At 41.2% G+C, this 22,486-nt stretch overlaps 3 protein-coding genes across 3 annotated transcripts; 2 read left to right on the top strand and 1 right to left on the bottom strand.

Annotated features, from left to right (window-relative positions):
• The first annotated feature begins 1,407 nt into the window (after positions 1-1,407).
• On the top strand, positions 1,408-7,870 carry loxa (lysyl oxidase a). Its single transcript, XM_084571905.1, has 7 exons — positions 1,408-2,265; positions 2,487-2,595; positions 3,068-3,199; positions 4,410-4,566; positions 6,581-6,676; positions 6,829-6,944; positions 7,030-7,870. Exons 1-7 carry the CDS (start codon positions 1,596-1,598, stop codon positions 7,034-7,036), a joined length of 1,287 nt encoding a protein of 428 aa, XP_084428031.1. The 5' UTR covers positions 1,408-1,595; the 3' UTR covers positions 7,037-7,870.
• A 457-nt stretch (positions 7,871-8,327) lies between these two features.
• Positions 8,328-14,538, top strand: snx24 (sorting nexin 24). Its single transcript, XM_084572494.1, has 7 exons — positions 8,328-8,624; positions 10,155-10,238; positions 11,971-12,075; positions 12,299-12,393; positions 12,528-12,557; positions 12,711-12,775; positions 12,864-14,538. Exons 1-7 carry the CDS (start codon positions 8,556-8,558, stop codon positions 12,932-12,934), a joined length of 519 nt encoding a protein of 172 aa, XP_084428620.1. The 5' UTR covers positions 8,328-8,555; the 3' UTR covers positions 12,935-14,538.
• A 131-nt stretch (positions 14,539-14,669) lies between these two features.
• Positions 14,670-21,644, bottom strand: ggcx (gamma-glutamyl carboxylase). The gene is made up of 15 exons (XM_084572492.1): positions 21,469-21,644; positions 21,056-21,256; positions 20,813-20,971; positions 18,947-19,112; positions 18,787-18,865; positions 18,533-18,639; positions 18,292-18,455; positions 17,892-18,193; positions 17,408-17,539; positions 16,959-17,110; positions 16,684-16,853; positions 16,425-16,555; positions 16,190-16,337; positions 15,569-15,773; positions 14,670-15,447 (listed from the first exon to the last, which is right to left on the bottom strand). Exons 1-15 carry the CDS (start codon positions 21,491-21,493, stop codon positions 15,288-15,290), a joined length of 2,301 nt encoding a protein of 766 aa, XP_084428618.1. The 5' UTR covers positions 21,494-21,644; the 3' UTR covers positions 14,670-15,287.
• Positions 21,645-22,486: the final 842 nt, after the last annotated feature.

The raw sequence follows: 22,486 nt of genomic DNA, 5'->3' as shown, positions 1-22,486 counted from the left end.
TCTAAATGGGGCTATTAGCAATTTTTTTGCGTTTGCAGGAAATGAGAGGCACTTAGCTCCAAATTTATCCACTCCTGCTAAAGCAGAACCCTTTGTTTGTTCAAAGGTAAGACCATCATCCTCCACTTTCTAAATGACTCTCTCAGGCGCTGCTGAGGAAATGGCATGCAACACTCACTGTAACTGAGCTATAATTATAACACAGGTGATCTTTATTTTCACCTGCATTCGTTATCCACCACAACACATGCATCTTTCTCTGAATGAAGACCTTCGCTGACTGAATTTGTTTCCATTTTCTCCTCGATTCCACTTCAAAATAAAGTGAAGAAGTGTTTTTTTGTGTGTTTTGTTTTTATAACCAGCGAAGCGTACTATTTCTTGCTTGTGGGTGTTTGGCACTTTTTAAAGAGCCGCGTTGCCCCATATTTAATCTTTGGTTGTATATGTTGGAAAAATCATTCTAGATCCAAATTCCTTTGATTTAGGTTCCCATAAAACTTTACAATTTGAGAAACTGTAAAATCCTTGTGACCACTTGCTGTGGCTTAGCAGCCTCCATCATGCGGTCAGTGTGTAGATGCTAGAAAGAATTCCCTGGTTTTCTAGAGAGAAGAAAACGAAAACTTTCCCAACCTATGCATTATACATCTGGTGTTACCAGCAGGGCGGTGATTTGACTCTGCTGCTGCAAATGACTTAGATTTATCAGCAGAAGAGTTTGGGGTCTGCTTCCAAGCTGCAGTCCTGGAGATATCGGGTATCTCCATGGCCTCATTTCATTTCTCGCTCATGGACAGACTAATTATGACCCTACAGTAGATTTCTGTGAGATGCTTGTGATTCACATTTCCAGCCAAGCTCTGCAACGCTGAGGCGCGGTTGAGATGGAGGGGAGTTTGTGGGAGACGGTTTCCCAGAAGGAAACTAGCAGGGCCATCAAGGAGTCATGTTTAGGTTTCTGAGATCCTCCTATGAAAAAGTGGATGAGTGAAAGGACTTTTGGCAGAGGGTGTTGCAGTTTGGTTTAGGAGTTCATCCAACAGTCAGGAGAAAAAAAACTATTTATCGTGACATTTTGTTGATTTGGCAGAAAGTGGGAAAAAAAAATAGACAGATATTGAGTCATAATATGCATTTGTTATCACGACTAAGAGAAATGGTTTGCATGGTTCCTGTGTTAGAAGTGCAAATATGCATCTGTTCTGTGTGATGAAGTAAAACCAAGCAGCACATCACATTTTTGCCATTAACCATATTTTAAAGGGCCAGCCTGAACTGTTATTAAACACACTTGGCTGGGCATGATCACACATCACGTATCCACTGGTTATATGAGCAGCAGCAGCAGGCTTGTATAACAAAATCAGAAACTCCACATGCCGAACTCCTCCTCCTCCTCTTCATCATCATCTCTCGGGGCGCATCTGCAGGCTGCAGGAGCGGAGCGATGGTTTTACGCGGATACACTTAGCTTTTCTTCACTGCATGGACATCCTTCCTGTAGGGATGGAGGGTGTTTAAGTTAAAGATAAGTGCTAGTCCAGGCTCATTCTGATATTCCCTCTGTCACGTTCAGTCTAATTGAGTTCACAATGGGATTACGCGTATTTGGCACACCGCGTTACGCATACGCGTGCGTCTATTTATGTGCTTTCTTCCTGCAGGCTGCACAATCTCAGAGAGATCCGGGGACGCCGCAAGGAAATGAGCAAAGAGCGTCTCTCCGGCAGACGCTGCAGTGGTCACACAACGGCAAGATTTTTAGCATTTTAAGCCACGGCTCGGAGTACCAGCCAGCGAGGCGGAGGGGTGCACCTCAGGAGCAAGTGCAGCAGGCGCGACCTGTCACCATCATTCGCGATGGGAACGCGAGGAACCAGGACGCCCAGAGTCAACCGGTGGCACAGCAGCAACAGCAGCAGCAGCAGCAGCAGCAGCAGCCTCCCAGCTCGGGGTCCAACCCGCAGGGTCTCCCACCGCAGCTCCAGAGGCTCGTGAGAGGGCAAGAGCACCGCCAGCATCACCAGGAGCGTCCCGATGGGCGCACGGGGACGCAGAGGAACCACAGCGGCAATGGGACCCAGGAGAAGGTCACCGTCAGTCCACCTCTGCCCAGGAGAGAAGACATGATGGTCGGTGATGATCCATACGACCCTTACAAGTCCATCGACACCGATAACCCGTATTACAATCACTATGACGTTTACGAGAGACCGAGGGAGAGATCGAGACCTGGATATGGCACAAGGTATCATCAGTACGGTAAGAATGGGGGCAGTGATCTCAAGGCAACATCTGAGTCAGTGATTTAACAGATATTAATAAAAAATGGCGTTTATGATGTAAAAATGCTTCAAATCAAGCAAGCAAACAGTTTATTTTGTGTTTAAGGTCTGTACTTGTATGTCCATTTGCCATATGTTATTTTAAGCACAACTTAAAAGTCTCACAAAGATTTTATCACTCTTATTGTGTTGATGTAGGTCTCCCTGATCTTGTACCTGATCCATACTACATTCAAGCCTCTGCCTATGTCCAGAGAGTCCCGATGTATAACCTGAGATGTGCAGCAGAGGAAAACTGTTTGTCAAGGTAGAGTGCTGTCAGGACTAATCCCCAGGGAGAGAGTGAAAAAAAAATGTGGGCCTGCAGACATGTCTGAGTCTAATTCATAGAGCTGTGAGCCATAACAACCACCTAAAGCGTTTGTGGGTGAGGGCTGCCCAGTGGAAGCATGAGAGGAGGTAAAATTAACCGAATCCTGCCGCTGATGGTGGAGAGGGGTGGAGTGGTGGATTTCTGTAAAGGTTTAATCATAGCTTTCCCCGGGAGAGAAAGCCCGGCTGGTAAACACATTATCGAAAACTAACCCAAACAACCACGTGCCTCCGAAGGATTTTTTTCCACCCACCATTTACACACAGACTGGCTCCCACTCAGACACCAAGCGTCTGCTCCGCTCAGATGAGGGGCCGTAGCAGGAAAAACAATCTCAGTGATGTCATTGTGTCCACACATGACGGCGTGTTTCTTTTTCCTGCAAACATGTCTGTTTTTTCTTCAGCTCAGCCCATAGTTCAAGAGACTATGACACACGTATGCTGCTGAGGTTTCCTCAGAGAGTCAAGAACCAGGGGACAGCCGACTTCCTCCCCAACAGGCCACGCTACTCCTGGGAGTGGCACAGCTGTCACCAGTGAGTATAATGTCATGTAAGAGGTGTCCACCTCATCATCACACGCAGAAAGAGTCTGCGGCTTGGCGTTACCTAGAGTACAGGTTGATTTTGGATAATTTTTGCAGACTTAATCAACTCCTTTAAACTGTCCTTACCCCACATGTATGTTACTTTATCGAAGCATGAAACAAAATACAATGAAATGACACAGGTGTATATAAAAAGGGTTCAAATCTTTAGTGCAATCCTAGTTCAAAGAAAGTATTATTCCACAATTTTTAGACACAATCATAGCATAATATTTAGATTACACCAGTAAGAATCCAACTTAATGACATATTTAGATCATTTATTTAGATGTAAAATGATTTCAACTCAGATGATTTGTGTTTTTAAATGTGTTAGGCAGGTTAAAGGAATACTGACCCATTCTCTCCACATGATTTATAGCTATCACACAAATAAAATCCTAATAATTGAAACATACTGTAGTATTGTAGTCATGTAATCATTATCGCTGTGGTATGGCACCCCCTGTTGAACCAGAGCTTTGTTACTCTTGGCTGTTGAATAGTGTTTGCAGAGATTTTGGCATCAGGACTCAGATCTTGAGCTTTCTTTGTATCTTTAGGGCTTTTAAAAATCCTTTATGTTCACAAATAACAGAGGCAATAAAATTCTCTTTAACCTTTGAAAAGATCGACCTCACGTGACGTTCAGCTTTAGCTCATTTAGAGCTACAAATCCAGATTTGGCAAATTACAGTTGTGTGATAATGAACCCAAATGGAAACCTGCTGTTGTAGGTTTTTTTTTTTTTTTCTCGTCTCCAACGAAACTACCTCAGCTCATAGCTATGTTGTGAAGCAAGCGGTGCGCTGCGCTGCTCCCCAAGATGGAGCTCTCTTGGCAGAGGTCCAGTAAACTGTTGGTGCAGGCTGTATAGATTTTTTGTCAGTGTTTTGAAAGTCAACTGATGTTAAAATCCAGGCTGTGTTTGACTCATTAAACAAACCCTTGCTTTCAGATAGTGGAGTTAAACCAGATTCGTTGAAGGCCTACATAAACATGTACAGGATAGATAACAAAAACACCTGTTTGCAGCCATATGAATGAAATAGATTTAATCGGTCGGCGTGTGGTTGTGTCTGGTGGCCCACAATGATATGGAGCTTGTTCACTTGAGTTTAATTGTCTCCTAAGTTGAATACTGTGCTGCTGATCCACAGACACTACCACAGCATGGATGAGTTCAGCCACTACGACCTCATGGATGCCACCTCTCAGAGGTCGGTGGCAGAGGGCCACAAGGCCAGCTTCTGCTTGGAGGACACGTCCTGTGACTATGGATACTACAGACGATACGCCTGCACCTCTCACACTCAGGTCTCAAAGCTACGAACCTGCAAAAGTTATAACCGTCTTTAAAGCTGCTCTTATTGAGATTTTTATGTAAACAATGGGTCAAATGGCACGACTGCAAGGGAACTCTGCAGTTTCCCTGAGCATTTTAGCTTCTTTAAGGTATTTATTTTGGTTTTACAGCTCTTCGTCTTCACTGATTTGGTTTGGTTTGGTCAGCAAAGTAAAGCAATTGTCTGTAAAAAGTTTTTAAATGTAGAGTATAGTCTACCTGCCCAACAAGACAAAGTTAGCAGCTACCTTGTAAGCAGAGGGGAGTAAAAGCTGACCGTGGCCCCTAATACGACTCCAAGCGTTGTGTAACTGTTTCCTAACGAGTTCACCAAACTTTATTAGGAAATAAAATGTCAGGGTTTCCACCATGAGGTTTATCCGCCAGTCGGCTCCTGTTAGCCTAAACAACAACAACAACGTCTGACTCGGCGTGACAACGAGCTGCTGTAAACGAATACAGGACTCATTAACCGCATCTAACATGCCATAAAATAAATTATTGCGCCATTAATGCCATAACCCTTAACCATGGGCGCTCTGTGGAAAAGCAGCAGGTGTTTAATCTCCCTTCATTTTATCTGGCTTATCTTGTTGTTGGTTAAATAGGGCAACAACAAATGCAAGAGGCAAATCTTTGTTCCTTATCCATGGCATTTGTACACCATACAAGCCTACAGTGAGCAATAGTCAGGTAGGTTTCACAGCCCCTACTTTATAATTGGAAAAGCACAAGGTCAGCTAATAATGTTGATCATGACTCTTACACATTCAAGTGTCCCAATAAGAAATGAATGTAACTGAGCATGCACACTTAGCGTATTAATAATTGCCTAATGCTGCCTTCAAATGGTGCCGTGTTTTCTGTTGTGTTCACAAGTAAACCCCCTCCTGGGATATTCATTACTTTGTAAGTGGAACCTGTGATCATGTAGTTACTACATTGGGAAGCCCAGTACAGAAAATACTTGCCGTTCAAGTGGTTACGTCAGCTGTAAGTCATGAGAACACCATTGTTTGGCAACTAACAATACTGTTCAGTGGTCAAATGATCAGGTAACTTTCATTAATTCATTCATCTTCTGTAACCACTTATTCCTGTGAAGGGTCGCGGGGTCTGCTGGAGCCTATCCCAGCTGTCGATCAGGTAACTTAATGTAGGAAATTTAAAGGCCTAATGAAAGGATACTATCCACTTCCAGCATTTCTGAAAAAAAGATATTCATTTGAAGTTTACTTGTGAACACAAAAATCCAGACACCATTTGAAGGCAGCATTACGCGTCCCTGGTAAGCCATGGCAGTAAGCTTATTGAAGCCATGATTATACCTTATCTACTGAGAAAAGTGAGAATGTCTTCTTTAAAAAACGATCTATAAAAAGGATCTTTGATCACTTTAATTGATTTTACACTCATTTCATTATTTACGCCTGTGTTTTTAGTTCAGTGACATGTTAACAGGCTTCATCTAGTAGTTGAGACACAAGTAAAAATAAAGATTTTACTGACTTGCGTTTCACATAGAGCGTCCTGATCATAAGATGTTGGGTCATACGTCTCTGAGAGGAGAGTGGAGCTGACATAAACAAGTGATTTTTCATTGAGGCAGCTGCCTTTTAGAGAGCATCTGGAGTATTTCCTTTTTTGCATGAGCCAGTGGTAATGATTTCCTGTTTCTTCCTGTTTCAAGATCATTCCACCTGCCTGATCCTCTGTGGTCAGTTGTCAAGCACATGAAGTCATTTCTCTTTTTTCTCTTTGTCTCTCTCTTCACCTCCAGGAAACCAAAATGATTGTTATTTATATTCTTATCAATATATATATATATATATATATATATATATATATATATATATATATATATACACATATATAAGACAGTCATATTTTTTTGTTAAAGTTGCTGTTCTGTATGTAAAATAACTTTATGGTTAAATAAGAAGTAAGTTTATATCATGTTTTCAATGGATTCTGTCCAATGTGCAGGGCCTGAGCCCGGGATGTTATGATACCTACAACGCAGACATCGACTGCCAGTGGATTGACATCACAGATGTGAAACCTGGCAACTATGTCTTGAAGGTTCGTTAGAAGTACCAGATGATTTCCCCCTGAGTCGCTCGGTTCCATTCCTATGGAATCACATACGAGGAAACATTTTTACGAGTCTGTGCTGTTTATTCATCTATACTCCTGTTGCTTCTTATGTGTCTGTATATCTTTGCTCTCCACAGATCAGCGTAAATCCTTACTACCAGGTCCCAGAATCCGACTACAGCAACAATATCGTTCGCTGTGACGTTCGCTACACTGGCAACTATGCCTACGTGTCAGGCTGCCACATGTCAACGTAAGTATTCTGCCTGAGGTGACAGCTTTGATTCCTCCCATGTCCTCCGCTCATTCTCACGGTGGTTTCATTCTTCATTTTTCAGATATTAATAAACAGCAGTCGACTTGTGCAAATGACGATGAAGAGGACTGCATATGAAACAGCGTAGAATAAGATTTTGTAAGACGTACATTCACTTTATAATTTAAGTATTCCAAGTTTAGAAAAACAAAAAGGAACCTTCTAATATCATAGCTCATTCCTCTTTGCTTTTGTGTGAAAGCAGATTTTCATATCGCTTTACTGAGAAGCATATCTTATCTCAGCTTTAACATATCTCTCCTTTCTTCCCTGTATTGGATTTTACCGTTTGCTTGCATTTCCTACTAACTGTAAGATGAAGAATATCAGTGTCAAATATAAACATAAACCAGCTTTTCCCTCATTATTAAGTCATTATCAAATGTATCCCAACTTCAAAAGGAACCAGATGTTTAAAGGAAAACTGTATTTGTTATATTTATATGCAATAGATGAACAAAAAGCTTTTGAAAAAACCTACTTGAATAAAACTCTCTGACATTGTATCAGGCTTGTTATGTTGAAATGGCGTCTCTGTTTTCTTGTCTTGGCTTTGTTTCTGCTATGTCTTCTGTCAGTCACACACACATGTTAAAAAGATCAGTGTGGAATAAAATGTCATGAAAAACAGTCTGCCTTGATACATTTATGAGCAAAAACAATAAATAAATCTGCAAAGGAGTACTCCAGATAAACTTTCCAACAAGCTGTCATAGTCTGACTTGTAGTCCCCGGTGTGGAAAAACACTGAATGCTTCAGATCCCATTTTTCAGATGCCTGTCTGCTAACATTCAATAATCACCTCCCCAGTTTGCATCACCGGCTTTACATAATTAATCTGTAGTCTATGATGACATTACTAATATACTATTATCACAGTAATTTCCTGCGTTGATAGATTTGCTCCAGAGCTGCAGAAGTGATTATGTTACAGAAATGAGATCATGATTCCCAAAGGTAGTGCAATGATGCTTATAATTAAATATATATTTTGCATATTTACAAATATTTATAGCCTATGTTTTATAGAGTATATTTACAAGCAGACAAATAGAGCTTTTAAATATTTGTGTCCCCATATGGAGGCTGGTGTGTATGAATGTCTGGCTTTCTGCCTATGTAGACTGTTTACATGAGCCGCACAGAACGTCATCTCGCAAATCTCGCGAGATTCTACTGGTACTGAAATATAATGTTGTTTAATCATAAAGATAAGCACGTTTCGCTGAATAATCTCCGTAGCCCAAGCAGTTCAATAAATAATTCTACAATGAGGCAGCCTTCTGACATTTTAAGAGCTGTCTGAGATCAAACATTAAACAAACCGTAAATCCCGCTCGTCAGCTGCGTCCTCCGCTCCACCAGGGGGCACCACTGAGACCGCGTCGACCTTATTTGAATTCAGTGATTTTTATCAGGCTGTCAGACTACAGCCGACAGTAAACCACCAGCTGTGTGTGTGTGAATGTGAGAGTGTGTGTGTGTGTTCACCACAAGGATCCAGTATTACATACATTTTTTTATTATTATTATTTTTCCAGGTGACAATGCATCCGGTTGTGGTGACGATCCCGTCGTTTCGCTCGGAAAACAACTCGATCGAGAAAGGATACACGGTAAGCTGCTCCACAGTAACCTCTGTGTGTGTCCGTCGCCTGTCGCCTCTGCTGCTGCTGTCATCAGTTTTTAATGTGGGCTCATTGCGTTTTTTTTTTTTTTTTTTTCATTGCTCTTTTTATAACAAACTGTCCTATTGTTGACTGTGTTTGGTTCAGATCAGCTCTGAATTGACGCTGTCTTTACGCACTGACGGCAAAAATAGAGTTGGGTCTACTTAAAAAGAGCCACTGATCATGTAAACCAACCCTCCCATCCTCACTGCAGCTGTCTGTTTGAAATCAGACTATTTATTTTTACAGAGCTTAATTGTACAAATGCCTTATTACATGGGGTTAATTTAATTTTTTCATTGTATTTCCATATAATCTTTACTGTATGAGAGTAAAATCTGGATGGGGAGTGTAATACCTGCTTAAACTCCTTTTTTCCCCCACTTATTAGTGTAACATATTTATGTATGTAGGAGGATAGTAGTACTATAGTGGTGTTACACTGGATTGAATTAAACTCAGAGGTGTTTCTATTATTTTGTGTAGCCCACTGACTAAAATGGGGTTGTCAAAATATTACAATACATTTCATTAGTACTACAAACTGCATCCTCCAAAATGAAAACACAGTTGAATCAGCAGCTCTCTCAGTTATTTGCTGAACACCATAACCTCCATGAAGCTGAGATTTAGTGCAGGGCTCTTATACTAGCATTTGTTTTCACTAGTGTACCTAATGGAGTGGCATGTGAGGGTATACTATGCACTGTGTGTAGTATTTTGTCATCTATGATCCGTAACAATCTCACTGTTTACCTACACACAGAGTCGACAGATAACTGTAGCTTATGGTGGAAACATTGAATTTAAATCCTCAAATAGTATTATAATCAGTATTTGATTTGTGTTTGTCATAGTGTAACTGTATATAAGAAGTGAAACTACCCAGAGAAAAAGCAATAAGTCAAAAAAAGTGTTTTTTTAACCTTTCAATTGTCTTGTGACTCGAGCAGTTTGGCTCCAACATTTTGGGCTATATTTTTTGATGTAAAGACATAGCTTTGAGAGTTTTAAAATCAGATTTTCAATAGTCACATCAGTTATGGGTCTAATGCTGAGATGTTGCTCATTTTGACGTCTTTTGGTTTGTTCCAGGATTTGTTAATAATTATTTTACCTTCTGTCTTAAAAAGACGTACTATGTGTTTGTATTAACAGTCCAGAATTGCATTAACAACACAGCTGTCACTTACTGTTAATTTCCCCTTTCAACATAAGGCTGGCAAAAACGGTCACTCAGTGAATGTGACGTTTAAATTACGGAAGGATCCATCTCAGCGAGGGAAGTAGAGGACGGGCTGTTCGGGGATGTTAACAGTAACTCTTGACAGATCAGTTTGTTTTTTTTCAACCACAGCAGATGTTTCCTCTCCGCAACTCGCTGACATTAACTTTCGCAGTGACTGTATGGACAGAGCGGGATCACGTTCGGCTGGTTCAACCAGCACCGCTGACTGACTTGTTCCTTCCTTTCAGGTGTTCAAAATTGACGTGCTGATGAACGGCAGGCAGCATATGGTCGAGAAACGCTACAGTGAATTCCACACTTTGCATAAAATGGTGAGATGTTGTGCATTCTTACATTTTACTGTCTTTTATTGGTGTTAATTGTTGGCAAAGTAAATGAAATAATATCCTTAAGCTTCTAATATAAGCCTTTTAATATATGAAAACAGTAGGATTTATACACAGCTTTACAAAGTGATAAATGGTTTGATCAGTTCATCAAACCACTTAAAATCATTTAAACATTTGACAGCTAAAGTTATTTAATCAGTACAACTTCCTCCTTCTTCACTGTGAATAGGAGAGTTTGCTGTTTATAATAAATTATTTCATTATAAATCTGGCCTCTAGTTTTGTAGTTTTTTTTTTTTTTTTTTAATATTTTCAAGGTGTTTACGAATACTTATGTGAAACCGAGAGGTGTATCACAGCAGAGTAAATGCTCTGTTTTTTTTCACAGTGGTTAACCATGTTCACCACACTAGTTTGTTTTTGATTGGTAGTGACACAGTTGAGTTCCTCTTTCCTGTTCTACTCATTAATGCTTTGAATGTGTCTTGCACAGCTGACATTTGAACTGTTATGAAAACAAATTTCTCTTCAGCTTTTGGCTGCAGCCTGTGTCCAGTGCCGATTAGCAAGAGTTGGCGTAGTACAACTGCTCTGACAGATTCTTCAATTAATTTGTGTATATCATAATTCATTTTCTGTAACCGCTTGGGGGTGGGGGAGCTGGAGCATATCCCAGCTGTCATTGGGCGAGAGGCGGGGTACACCTTGGACAGGTCACCAGTCTATTGCAGGGCTAACACAGAGAGACAGACAACCATTCACACTCACACGCACACCTACGGCCAATTTAGAATCACCAATGAACCTAACAAGCATGTCTTTGGACGGTGGGAGGAAGCAGGAGTACCCAAAGAGAACCCACATAATCAATAATAATCCAGTGTTCTTTTTAATGCAATTTTCCAGATAATATGGCAAAATAAAGAAGACAAAGGTCCTAACCAAGTATGTGCTGCCTCGCAGAGCTGCTAGCACGACTATAAAACAATTAGTCCTTACTCCTCTGTCCCGATGCAACATGTACAACAACCCCAGAAAGTGTTGGACGCACAAATTTAACTACATTAGAAAATGTAAGGCAAATTAAGACAATACCAGCACATTTCTTTATTAAAATATGCCACATGAGTAAGATAACGGTAGATGTATAGTCAAAATGCAGACTAAATAAGGATTTCAAGGCCCACTAGTGGCTTCACAAGAATATCACAGTAACATTTGGTATGAATTTTAAGTTCACAAGCTCACATCCACACCTCGGGCCAATTTATAATCACCACTTAATCTAACATGCATGTTATTTGGACTGTGGGAGGAAGCTAGAACACCCCTAGAAAACCCATGCCTTGCTGTGAGGCCTCTTTTGCTAACCACTCGTATTACCACTTCGTATAAAGCCTAAAGCGGTTTACCTTTAAGTTCACAGAGTTGTCTCATAGAAGAACAAGCATAAGTATATTTGATAACATCAGTGGCAGACATGTTTTATTAAGTTTAAGTGTTGGAACTTCAAATATATTTGCTTTGTCAAAAAACCTTTTTGTATTTTAGCAGAAAGTATTTGTTTAAAATTGTGCAAATGCAAAAAAAAATGAAAATTACCCCGTCATTTTATAAAATAGCATCCTGGTTCGATTGCAGTCAGATTAATTGTCCAAATACTTTTTGGGACTACTGTATAATTTTGTTTAAACATCTTTTAAAATCCCTCCAGCTAAAGAAGAGCATAAAGCCGCCTGAAATCCCCTCCAAGCATGTCAGAAACTGGGTTCCTAAAGTCCTGGAGCAGAGGAGGCACGGCCTGGAGCTCTACCTGCAGGTACTCTAACGCATCTACACTCCACCCGTTTGGACTGTTTAACTCATATCCAGAGCTAAAACCCCTTTTGTTTTTAGTATATTTACTTGGTGTCGTGCACACAGACCTTTCGATTTTACCACATACAAGTTTAGAGTAACCCAGAGTAAACATACAGATTACAGCACTCCAGTTCTGTGTCACTGCTTTATGCGTGCATTCAAATTTGATTTTGTTTTGTCAGACTATAATTATGGAGAATGAGGTCCTTCCAAAGATATTCCTGGATTTCCTGAATATCCGCCATTTTCCTTCAGTGCCAAAAACGGAAAGCTGCGGGTGAGTTGAAACTGCAGGGTTTCTTTCAAAATAAAAGACCAATCAAATGCGGCTTTTTTTGTTTGTTTGAGGGAGAGGTTGTTCCCAGGGTAGTGGAGGATCATGTGGCTTAACTTTCCCTTTTCTTCTTTCAGGTCTTTTGACACGGAATCGGAGGAATCAAGGTGAGTCATCTAAAGTGTGTGAAACTGCAGGTCACGTTGTTGTTCTGCACTTTAATCAGTTAAAACTTCAGTCACTGTTTGCTCTGGACTTGAACTTCACCCAGCAGTTCAGTGACGCCATCTGACTTCTCCCTTCTCCCTTTTTTTTTTTAGTAAACTTTCACATCAGCCTGTCTTGCTGTTTCTGAGGGACCCCTACCTGCTGCCATCTACACACGGTGCGTTCAGGCTTCTCATGCATAATATGTTAATACCCCACTTGCACTTCTTCTTATTTATTTATTTTTTCCTCCTCTTCAATTTCAGATACCGTCTCTAATGTTGTGATCGAAGGTGTCATACAGGGAGTTTTCTACCCAGATCTTCAGCCGAGGTAGATCTGCGTGGGATGCTCCGTATCCTCACACCATTTTAGGTGTGCATCAAGAAGAACAAAACCTGTTAACACGCACTGAGCCTCATTTACGTATCCCAAAGCATATATCATAAATCCATCTTTATTTTTGTACAAAAAACAAGGGACTCTAGTTGAATCAGCACATTTTAAAGCATGAACACTAAATCATCCACTGTCGCTTCACCCTCAAATAATGATTTCAGTTAACAACTACAGTCATGTCTAAAATTTAATATGTTAACTTAGATGTTTTGCAGCATAACGATCAAAGTAATAACGTAAGGATCCAGACTATTACATTGTATAAAATTATTTAATATTTTCATTTTTTCTTTGAAAAATAACGAGTGAAATGAACAGATAGGAGCAACGGACCTAAAAACAAGAAGCTCAGCAATGTTTTATTGAGCGTTCATATTGTGACAGGAGCTATAAAGGACGTGCCGATGGCCGCAGGACTAAAGGCAGAGGACCATTTTTAGCCTGTTAGGACACAGCACAGTGCAGGAGTTTGGAGCTGCATGGATCATGGGCTTTAAACGAAGACCTGCCACTCCCTGTGTCGGACTATTTGTGTGGTTTTTATGAAATTGTTTTGAGCTGCCAAGTTGTGGGAGTGTAGCAAGACAACATGGGGTTGACAGCTATGTGCTGCTTGTTAGGCTGGCAGGGACCCTGTACTGTACCGTACTGTTGACAGTGGTGCTGGTCAGCTCTGGGGGCCTGCTGGAGGACCAGCTCCGTTTGGTGAGGCGATGAGCTTTTGACAGAAATATGTGGCGCGCCCTGCAAGTGGATAAAGCCTAGTCTAGCTAGAAATGGACATAATCTGAGTCATAGAAAATTCATACTGACTTAGCAATTAGGAGGAGATGGGTGGTGCTTTTTTTTTTTTTTTTTTGCTTCCTTCACTTGCAGTTCCTCTTCCCATACGGATCTTCCCACATATGACACTTCAGTAACCGACTATTAGGACTAAACTGCTTAACCAGCACTACACACATTATATGATGAAGAAAAAAACTGAGCAATACATCTTGTTCTTCTAGTTGTTGTTTCACAAGAGTCTGCACACATGCCGGCCACACGCTGGTCCGGTAACTTTTTCTTTGTTTGTGCCTTAGGATCATGTTGATTTGTGTTATTATTGAAGACTAACACTACATTTAATGTTGAACACACACAAAATGTAGGAGGCCAGTTGTGGTGACTGGGTGCATAGTCACCTGACACGTAAAGGGAAGCTTTAGAGATTTAAGAGAACCAGTATAAATCTGTGCAATATGAAGTCAAACACACAGTGAGTCTGTGTGTTGTTCCTTGTAAATGAATTCTATCTGTGAAGCTACTCTAGATGAACTTTTGTGAAACCTGTTGCATGTCAGACCGTAATTTACAATCCAGCAGTTGTCTGAGCTTGCCCATGTGACCGGACCTCCACCCTTGTATAGACCAACGAAAATCGGCTTAAGAGATCATGAAGTAAACTAACAAAGTAAATCACTTCCTAGAAATTCATCTCGTAGATTTGTACGTATTTATATTCTGTAACGTTGTGTAAAAAGTGTCATCTCTGTGCCATAATGCCAACCTACAGTGAACACTGGAATTCTACTGTAGCACTTTAAGATGGGTGGTATGAAATACTGACACCAATAAAATGAAATATTTCCACAAAACCGTGTTCAAGTTCAGTCAAATTAACATCAGGTTCATTGACTCCACAAGCTCTTTATTAGAAAAGTGACTAGAAAAGGCTGACGGTGTGTTTTTCTTACACTGTGGCATTAAAAAAAAAAAAAAAAAAAAAAAAAAACTTCTGGACAAACAGTAACTTTCCTGTGTATTTGTAAATGTGGCTTCTCACAATTTGACAAAGCTTATTCTGATTAAAACCGTGGAAAGAGGAGTCCCATTAATCTGTCCCTTTGAAACATAAAACCAGTCGTCATTCAGTCACATGCTTCCACACATCTTCATCCAAATCAAAGCAGCACTGCTCCTCTAGTGTATTTATAATATATGATCTTCCAGCAGATCGCTTAATGCCTTATTTCTGTCACAGAGCATTTGCTTATATGTAGTGATCATAACTAAACTCTCTTAATGTACCGTATTCTGGCTTGTCTGCAGCTGAGACAAACAAAATACAGACTTCACATTTGAAAATAATCTGGAATGGCAAAATAACCCAGAAGGAAATTTAAAATCTACAGATATCTGGACATCCATGTCCCTGTGTAGTAACAGTCCAGTAGTAAAGAACACACATTTGATGGCAACATGTGATCTAGCACCTACAGGCATTCACCGATCTTTGGTCTCAAAAGGTTTCAAAGTTCTCCGTGACCGACTTCGTCTTTGAGCCGTTCATCTTGGTTGGCTTCGGCTGAGGGTTCCTTCAGGTTGGCAAAGGCTACTTCCCTCGTCAGCTGCTCCAGCGGAGGGAGACCCACCGCCAGGTTTCTCATCGCAATGGCTGTCATCAAGAATCTAGAGAGGCAAAGGGGGCAGAGTTGATTAGATACAAAGCGTTCACATTAAGCATTCATTTTGTTTTTAGTTGTAAACTTTCTGTGTTAGTAACAGCAAGCCCTGCCTGGCCGACACTCACCCCCTCCGTATCGTGTAGTACTTTTTCACCACAAAGCGCTCAAATCGCTCCAGCACACCGGCCTCCCTGCGCTTCTTCACCTCCTTCATGCGGCGCTGCCTCTTAAGAAACAGCCGCACAACGGGGTCTGTGACGTTGACCTCCGACAAGTCGACATCGTCTGCAGCCAGAAGAGGCTGCAGCTCGGGAGGAAGAGGTTCAGTTTCTGTGGCGTGAGACGGACAAGTCAGAATCTAAGCACAAACGGAAACGCGATTTTCACTGACATAAAAATGGAATAACGTTTGGGATCTTTAGATGACAGGTTCTTATCCATCATGTAAGACCACTAGCATCAGGATCAGTTCTAAATTCATTCTGCAACAGCACAATGAGCCCGGATGTACAGTCGGAGCCATAAAGAACATACATGTATGTTCAATTACGTGAAGAACAAGGAGTCCTGCAGCAGATCTTGTGGGCCCCACTGAGCCCCCATCTTCTTGAACACCACAATATTCAACTGACTTGGCAGATACATGCAGAGTTTGGTGTAGCTTCCAGGCTACTGAGATGCTAAATCCACAGAACAACTCTGGCAGGTTCTTCAAGGTGAATGCAACATCATCTCAACATTTTTACCTGAGCCATTACGAACGCGCTCCTGCAGCTCAAACAGCTTGGTGAAGTTCTCCTGCAGCGCCGCCTCTGTGGTGTTGACGTAGACGTACATGTAGCAAGAGGGGCCATCAGACACTGTGTACACCTTGTGATAGGCCCCAGCGGGCACCTGCGCAGATTCACGTCACGGTTAACACTAACGTACATCCGGGTGGAACTGCAAAATATTAAGAGCGACGATGGCGTGAAGCTGTACCTTTATCTGCTCCCCAGGCTGCAGGGTGTAGTTCTTTTTCTCCTCCACTACCTCCACATTCAAGTGACCTTGCAGCACATGTATGCTGGTGTTTCCCAGATCTTCACTCACAAAGTTTTCTAAGTGGAGACCTAAAATGGTAACATGCTGTTAGCACAACCACAGCCCATGTAGCACCAGTAATTACTGCTTTTGGATAAACAAAACAACAAAGAATTTTAAATCTAAAAGAAAAGTGAGACAAGGAGACATTTGTAACCTGGGAAATCAGCAATAAAGACGATCTCAGTCTGATTGTCCAAGCTTCCCTCTATCTCCTGGAACTTGGTCCTCCAGGGTGAGAGGTCCACCAGCAGCGGCATCAGCCATGGGTTTGGTTTGAAAGGTGACCATTCAGCCTTCACAACGTTCACACGGGGATCAAATATCCTTTCAGAAGAGTCCAGAACAAAATTAATAACTCACACTATTTGTTTTAGACCATAACAACACTACACAGAAGGCATTTTCATTGCGAGCACAAAATTCTCGTACCTTTGCTGGAAGCGTTCGTTGATGGACACCCAGATGTCAAAGTAGATTTCAGGATCAGAGATATTGTAGCGGGGCAGGAACTGATGGAGGCACGTAGCGTACTGCTTCAGCATGTCTCCGTGATCTTTCCAGCGACGGCTCTGTGTGAACACCTACAGTACACAGACAGGATTATTCTTCATTTGTTTATCAGCTGAGCTCCAACAAAGATGAATAACGTTCTCCGTTCTAGGTCAAGTCCTAAAGTGGTGACTATAGTGACAGGAAACACGTAAAAATGCAACAATAGACCTCCAAATCATTTTGTCAACACAACTTTTCAATCTCAGATGTTTTAATCACAAAAAAGGACTTATTTTTTCTTCAATATGCAACAAAACCTACAATTTACATATATATTTATCAGTTATAATGTTAACCCAAGCCATATAATAATGTGTCTTACTCACCCCTGGATTTAAATATCCAATTTCACCAGTTTTTCCATCTTTGTAGGTGATCTTAACATGCTGATGGCTGCGAGAGTGCACCATCATGTCCCATGAGTAGCCGTACAATCCATTGGTCCAGTTGTTGTAACCCTGGACAAAGACGAAACATTAGGATTATGTCAAACCAATAAAGAAACATCACGCCTCACAGTGAGCCTGAATGGAGTGTTAATAGAGGCTGAACCGATGCAGTCTCAAAACTCTTAGAGCTCTTCTGCTGACAAAAGTGGTCTTTGCTTTTGTTTGCCTTGACTATTGACACTGATTGAGTATTAACTATTAGTCCGGTAACTCAGAGAGCAAAACGTAATCTCTTCAAACAGCACATCTCAGTGCAGACAAGACTAGGAGGAAGTTTGTGGATCAGTGTACGAAAAGCTTTTTAATCGTGTCATCTGTAGAAACATTTGAAGCTTAAAAACGACTCGTATGGAAGACGTACCTTTGTGATGAAGTGTGAATAAGGCAGGAACAATTGTTCAATTATATAGAGAATAGTAAAAATGGCCCCAAGCTTGTGCTTAAATCTCAGCTTGGAAGATTTGGCGACAGCTGGGGTCTCCTGTCGTTCTGTGCTCGGGGTATGGTTCTCATGGTAAACACAGGAAGAGCTGGGCTGGGACTCCGCTGAGGTGAGTGGCAGGACCGCACTGAGGAACGATGGGAAATGGGCGAAGAATCTTTTCGGCCAGTCAGGGTAGCAGAAGAGAGGACTGGTGGCCAGCATTGTGTAGGGGAACATCCCTGCGGATGATCGGCAATGTAATTTAGCATAAATTAAAGGTAGGGTTAAAACAAGAAAGATGTTTTGTTTTTTTTATGAAACAAAGCAGCAGACTCACCGATGCTGAAGAGCTGGGAGTTCATACAGTGGAAGTAGGAGACGAAGAAAATCGCATAGGGCCGTGTGGCATCAAAAAACAGCAAATACCCGGCAGTGAGATCCAGAATGAGACCGCCTCCGTGTACTACCAGCAGACTCACTAACTCCACAGGAAGAATCATCCTGAATTAAAAAAAGATGTGTTTAATTTAGTTTGAGGTAAAAGCATTAGTGGTTAAAGGCTGCTAAATAATACCTACTTGAAAGGATCGAAGAGCCAATGGTGTGCCAGGTATGACATTGAGTATCCCTCCACCCAATCCGCATCTAACTTTTTGATTCCAGCGATGAAGTATACTATAAATATCTTTAAAGGAACACAGACATAACATTAGAATAGAATAGAATAGAAAGCCTTTATTGTCATTATACACGGTACAATGACAATTAGATCCCCCGTGCTCACACCGTGTTTATGATTTTATGCGATTATAAAAGCAGGTGATCTACAAACCTGTGTCCTCAGCAAAGTGTAATTCCAAAGAGGCACGTGAGCGTTTCTTATAGAAGGCCTCCGCAATCCATCGATTGACCTACAAATACGCACACAAGCATAAGTGACAGAAACTAACGAGCACGGACACACACAGGGAGATCGATAAACCTCATCTCACCAGTATCTGTTGCCGTCCATGAGTGTGAGCTGAAATCCAATGAGGCCGTAGAGGTACGAGTGGTTATTCCAGGCCGTTTTATCCAGAAAGAAGATGTACCAGTAGGCCGAGATGAACATGAGGCATGAGAGGCGGTAGAAACACCCAAGCATGATGCCCAGGGCGCCTTCAATTAGAAACATAAACACACAACTTCGGTTAATAAGTCTATAAACAGTCCATGTGATGTCTGACTCGGCAGGAGAAAGCAGTTATATAACACTGTCTTCTCTGAATCTGGAGGAGTTTTGGAAAGTGAGGAAAAAGCTAAAACACCCAGATGAGGTTTGGTTTCGGGGAGACATGAGGATTTACCAGACAGGCGGGGAGAGTGTAACCAAAACATGCAATAGTGTTGGATTGTGGGAAATAGAGCATCAAGTATTATGGGAGGCTGAAGGTTTTAACAGGTCTGCGTCTTAGATGTCCCCCAACTTTATGGACACATAAATTAAAAATGCTTCGTGTTGACCAGCTTTCTGCCTGCTGATCAAAGGATTTCAGTCTTTCTGATATATTTCAGTCTCACCTTTTGGTCACATCACTCTACTAAAACTGCTTCAGCCTGAGTAGTCAGTGATCTGATTACTGATTACTGTTGAATCACAGCTGCTTCTTGACTTGAGTGCAGCTTTGGAAACACAGCAGCATATTTTAAGTGATTTAACGAAGCTTGTCGTTATCTGAAGGATAGCGATTGCATGGCTTCATTTATATTTATCAAATAAAACTCAACATGTAAGCTACGATCATGCAATCTACAAATTTCTTAAATTTGGTGTACCACAGAGCTCTGTCCTTGGCCCTATGTTTTTGTCTATCAGCTCTTTATGGCTGAAAATGTTTTCTATGCATTTGTAACTCCCAGACTAATTATTGTAATTTATCATTCTTTTATCTGCCCAGATGTGCTACCATCGCTTTCTTTAGGAAGCTAGAGTATTAACAAAAACTAAATAAAGGATCCTACTCTGGTCTCTCTTCACTGGTCACCAGAACAAGCTGGAACTGAATTTAAGGTTTGCTGAGTTTCTTGCATGGACTTGCACCTCAATACTTACCTGAGCTAATTATACCGTAGACACCAGCACTCCCCCTTCGCCCACTAGACAGAAATGTCCTGGTCATTCCTTTAAGTTAAAAGGAAAATCAGCTGCCTTCTGATCAATTACCTACTGAGTCCCTTATCTCTGGAATGCTCATCCATCACATGCGCATTTAGTTGAAATCTATAATTCAAGATTGAAAAGCCTCCTTCACAGCATCCAACCATAGGAAACAGTAGTATGCAGCGCCTCTTAAAAAATAGCAAGTACATGTTTTTACATGCTGTATATTTTGTCCCAGGTTTCCTCTTATTATTGTAAAGTGCATTGATGGACATATAAAATTGATTGTGACGATTTATTTATTGTAAAGTAATTAGCTTTGAATTAGAATAGAACATGAGTTTGTGCCCAGGCTGGTGTGTTCACTGAGTAATGTATGAGCTTTGTAGTCCTTAATGATTGTCTCTAATCAATATTGATCGATTTCCATAGTCACTATGTTCTACTATCTGTTTGTTTTAAGCTACATTACTTGTCATAATCTCTTGCATGTTGGTTGGGAAAAACATAAGTGGAAGATTACAGGAGTGCATGTGTGCTTTCATCTTTTATGCACACAGGTTTCCCCACAGAGACTGTCTCCTATAAAACCACTGCTTCCGCTCAGACTCAAAAACAGAGGTGGGGGGGGGGGGGGGGAGTCTCTTTCTTCACCACCACCTCTGTAAACAATGAGGCAACCAGTAATCTCTACCAGGAAACAAGCAGTGTGACCCACCGAGGAACATCACCACGTAAACCAGGTACATCCAGTCCAGCGGCAGTGGCTGTAAGAAATTGAAGAGGGGGAAGCGACACACGGGGGCCCCGTCCAGGTACTTGTAGTCCAGGTGACTGAGGCCACGCTCCTGTGTGATGTCAATGACCATCAGCAAACCTGCATGCAAGACGTGATTGATGAAAAGAGGCAATATTTTGCAACAGGTTTAAGAGAATGAGCAGTCACGCAAAGCAACTTTACCAAATAAGCAGCGGAAGATGCCCAGAGATGCAGGGTCGGTGGGGCGGTTCAGGAGGGTCACCAGGCTGTTCCAGGAGGTCAGGTCCTCCCTCTTGAACCCGAAGATCTGCTCCATTCTGCTCTTGGTCTGTGGTTTATCTGTTTTGGGAGACGCTTCCTTCTTTGCAGTTTGTTCTTCTCCATCACTGCTCACAAGAGCACCTAGAGATCATAAACAGGACATAGTGTTCATGACTGAAGTATACTAACAACGATGAGATCGAGTTTGTTGTCTTTTATTTATACCCTTATTCATGCAAGAAACACGCCTATGGTTTAGATAACAGCCTGTTCTTTGGTAAATGTTGGTTTAACTTGTTGTTACGATGGATAAACATCTACCGTCAACACCACACTGCTAGTAGTAACCTCACCTGCAATAGCGTCTCTCGCCTCCATGTTGTAAAATCCTGGATTTCTGGTTCGGGACGGGGCCTCTTTCTACTCTCCCTGCCCCAGGTAGAGGCGTCCTGCGTGGTCACGTAAACGAAACGGACAAAGTTTACGTGTCACCGTCCCACACACACGGAGGATTGTTGGGCAGAGAGGAGGAGGAGGAGGAGGAGGAGCAGGAGGAGGAAAACGGTTTGGAATGTTGTGAAAGAGCTGCTTGTCGCTAATTGGCTGATTCCTGAAATGAACACGCCCACCCGAGGACGCCCTTACGTCACTTCCTAGTTGAGTCCTCACGTCTGCAAGGTAACAGTCTTACCTGTATTTGTAATAATTTGTATTAAATAGTAACCAAAACAGAAAAATAAAAATGAAATAGAGATATTAACGAACATTGGAAAAATATATATACATATAATAGCTTGTCTGAAAAAAATCTAACCATATATAGCAAATATGAAAAAGAAAATCATGTTCAAAAGCAGAAAAGTTTAAAAAAAATCGAAATAATTAATAATATTATTAATATATATTAATATATATTATTAATTTAAATGTATTAACTTGTGCTTTTTTTTAAAAAAATTGAGAAAATAAATATGTATGTAGTAAATATATGAAAATAATTAGTTCTGAGTTATGTCTCAACAACAGTAAATCTATTCATAAACAGTATCATTGTGCTATTTTGTTTAAAAATGCTGCCGATAATGCCAGAAAAAACTACATGACCAACAAATATGGTATGCCTTCCAGTTAAAGGACTATACATACAGATCCACATACTCTTATACAAATGTCCTTGGCTAACTTATTCAATCCAGAGACTGCTTTTTCTTTTTTCTGACAATACTTCCATGCGCATTTCCTTTGTTCATGCATGGAACAGTCCCTTTAGCCCATTCAGTACACAGCTGAATAGGTAGAGGTGCAAGGCTGTAGGCATCAAACAAAAAAAACAAAAAAACAAAAGCTACAACACAATATCCACCAGCAACC

Source organism: Chelon labrosus (assembly GCF_963514085.1).
Source record: "Chelon labrosus genome assembly, chromosome: 22".
Lineage (NCBI taxonomy): Eukaryota > Metazoa > Chordata > Actinopteri > Mugiliformes > Mugilidae > Chelon > Chelon labrosus.
This window is presented reverse-complemented; position numbering and strand designations above follow the sequence as displayed.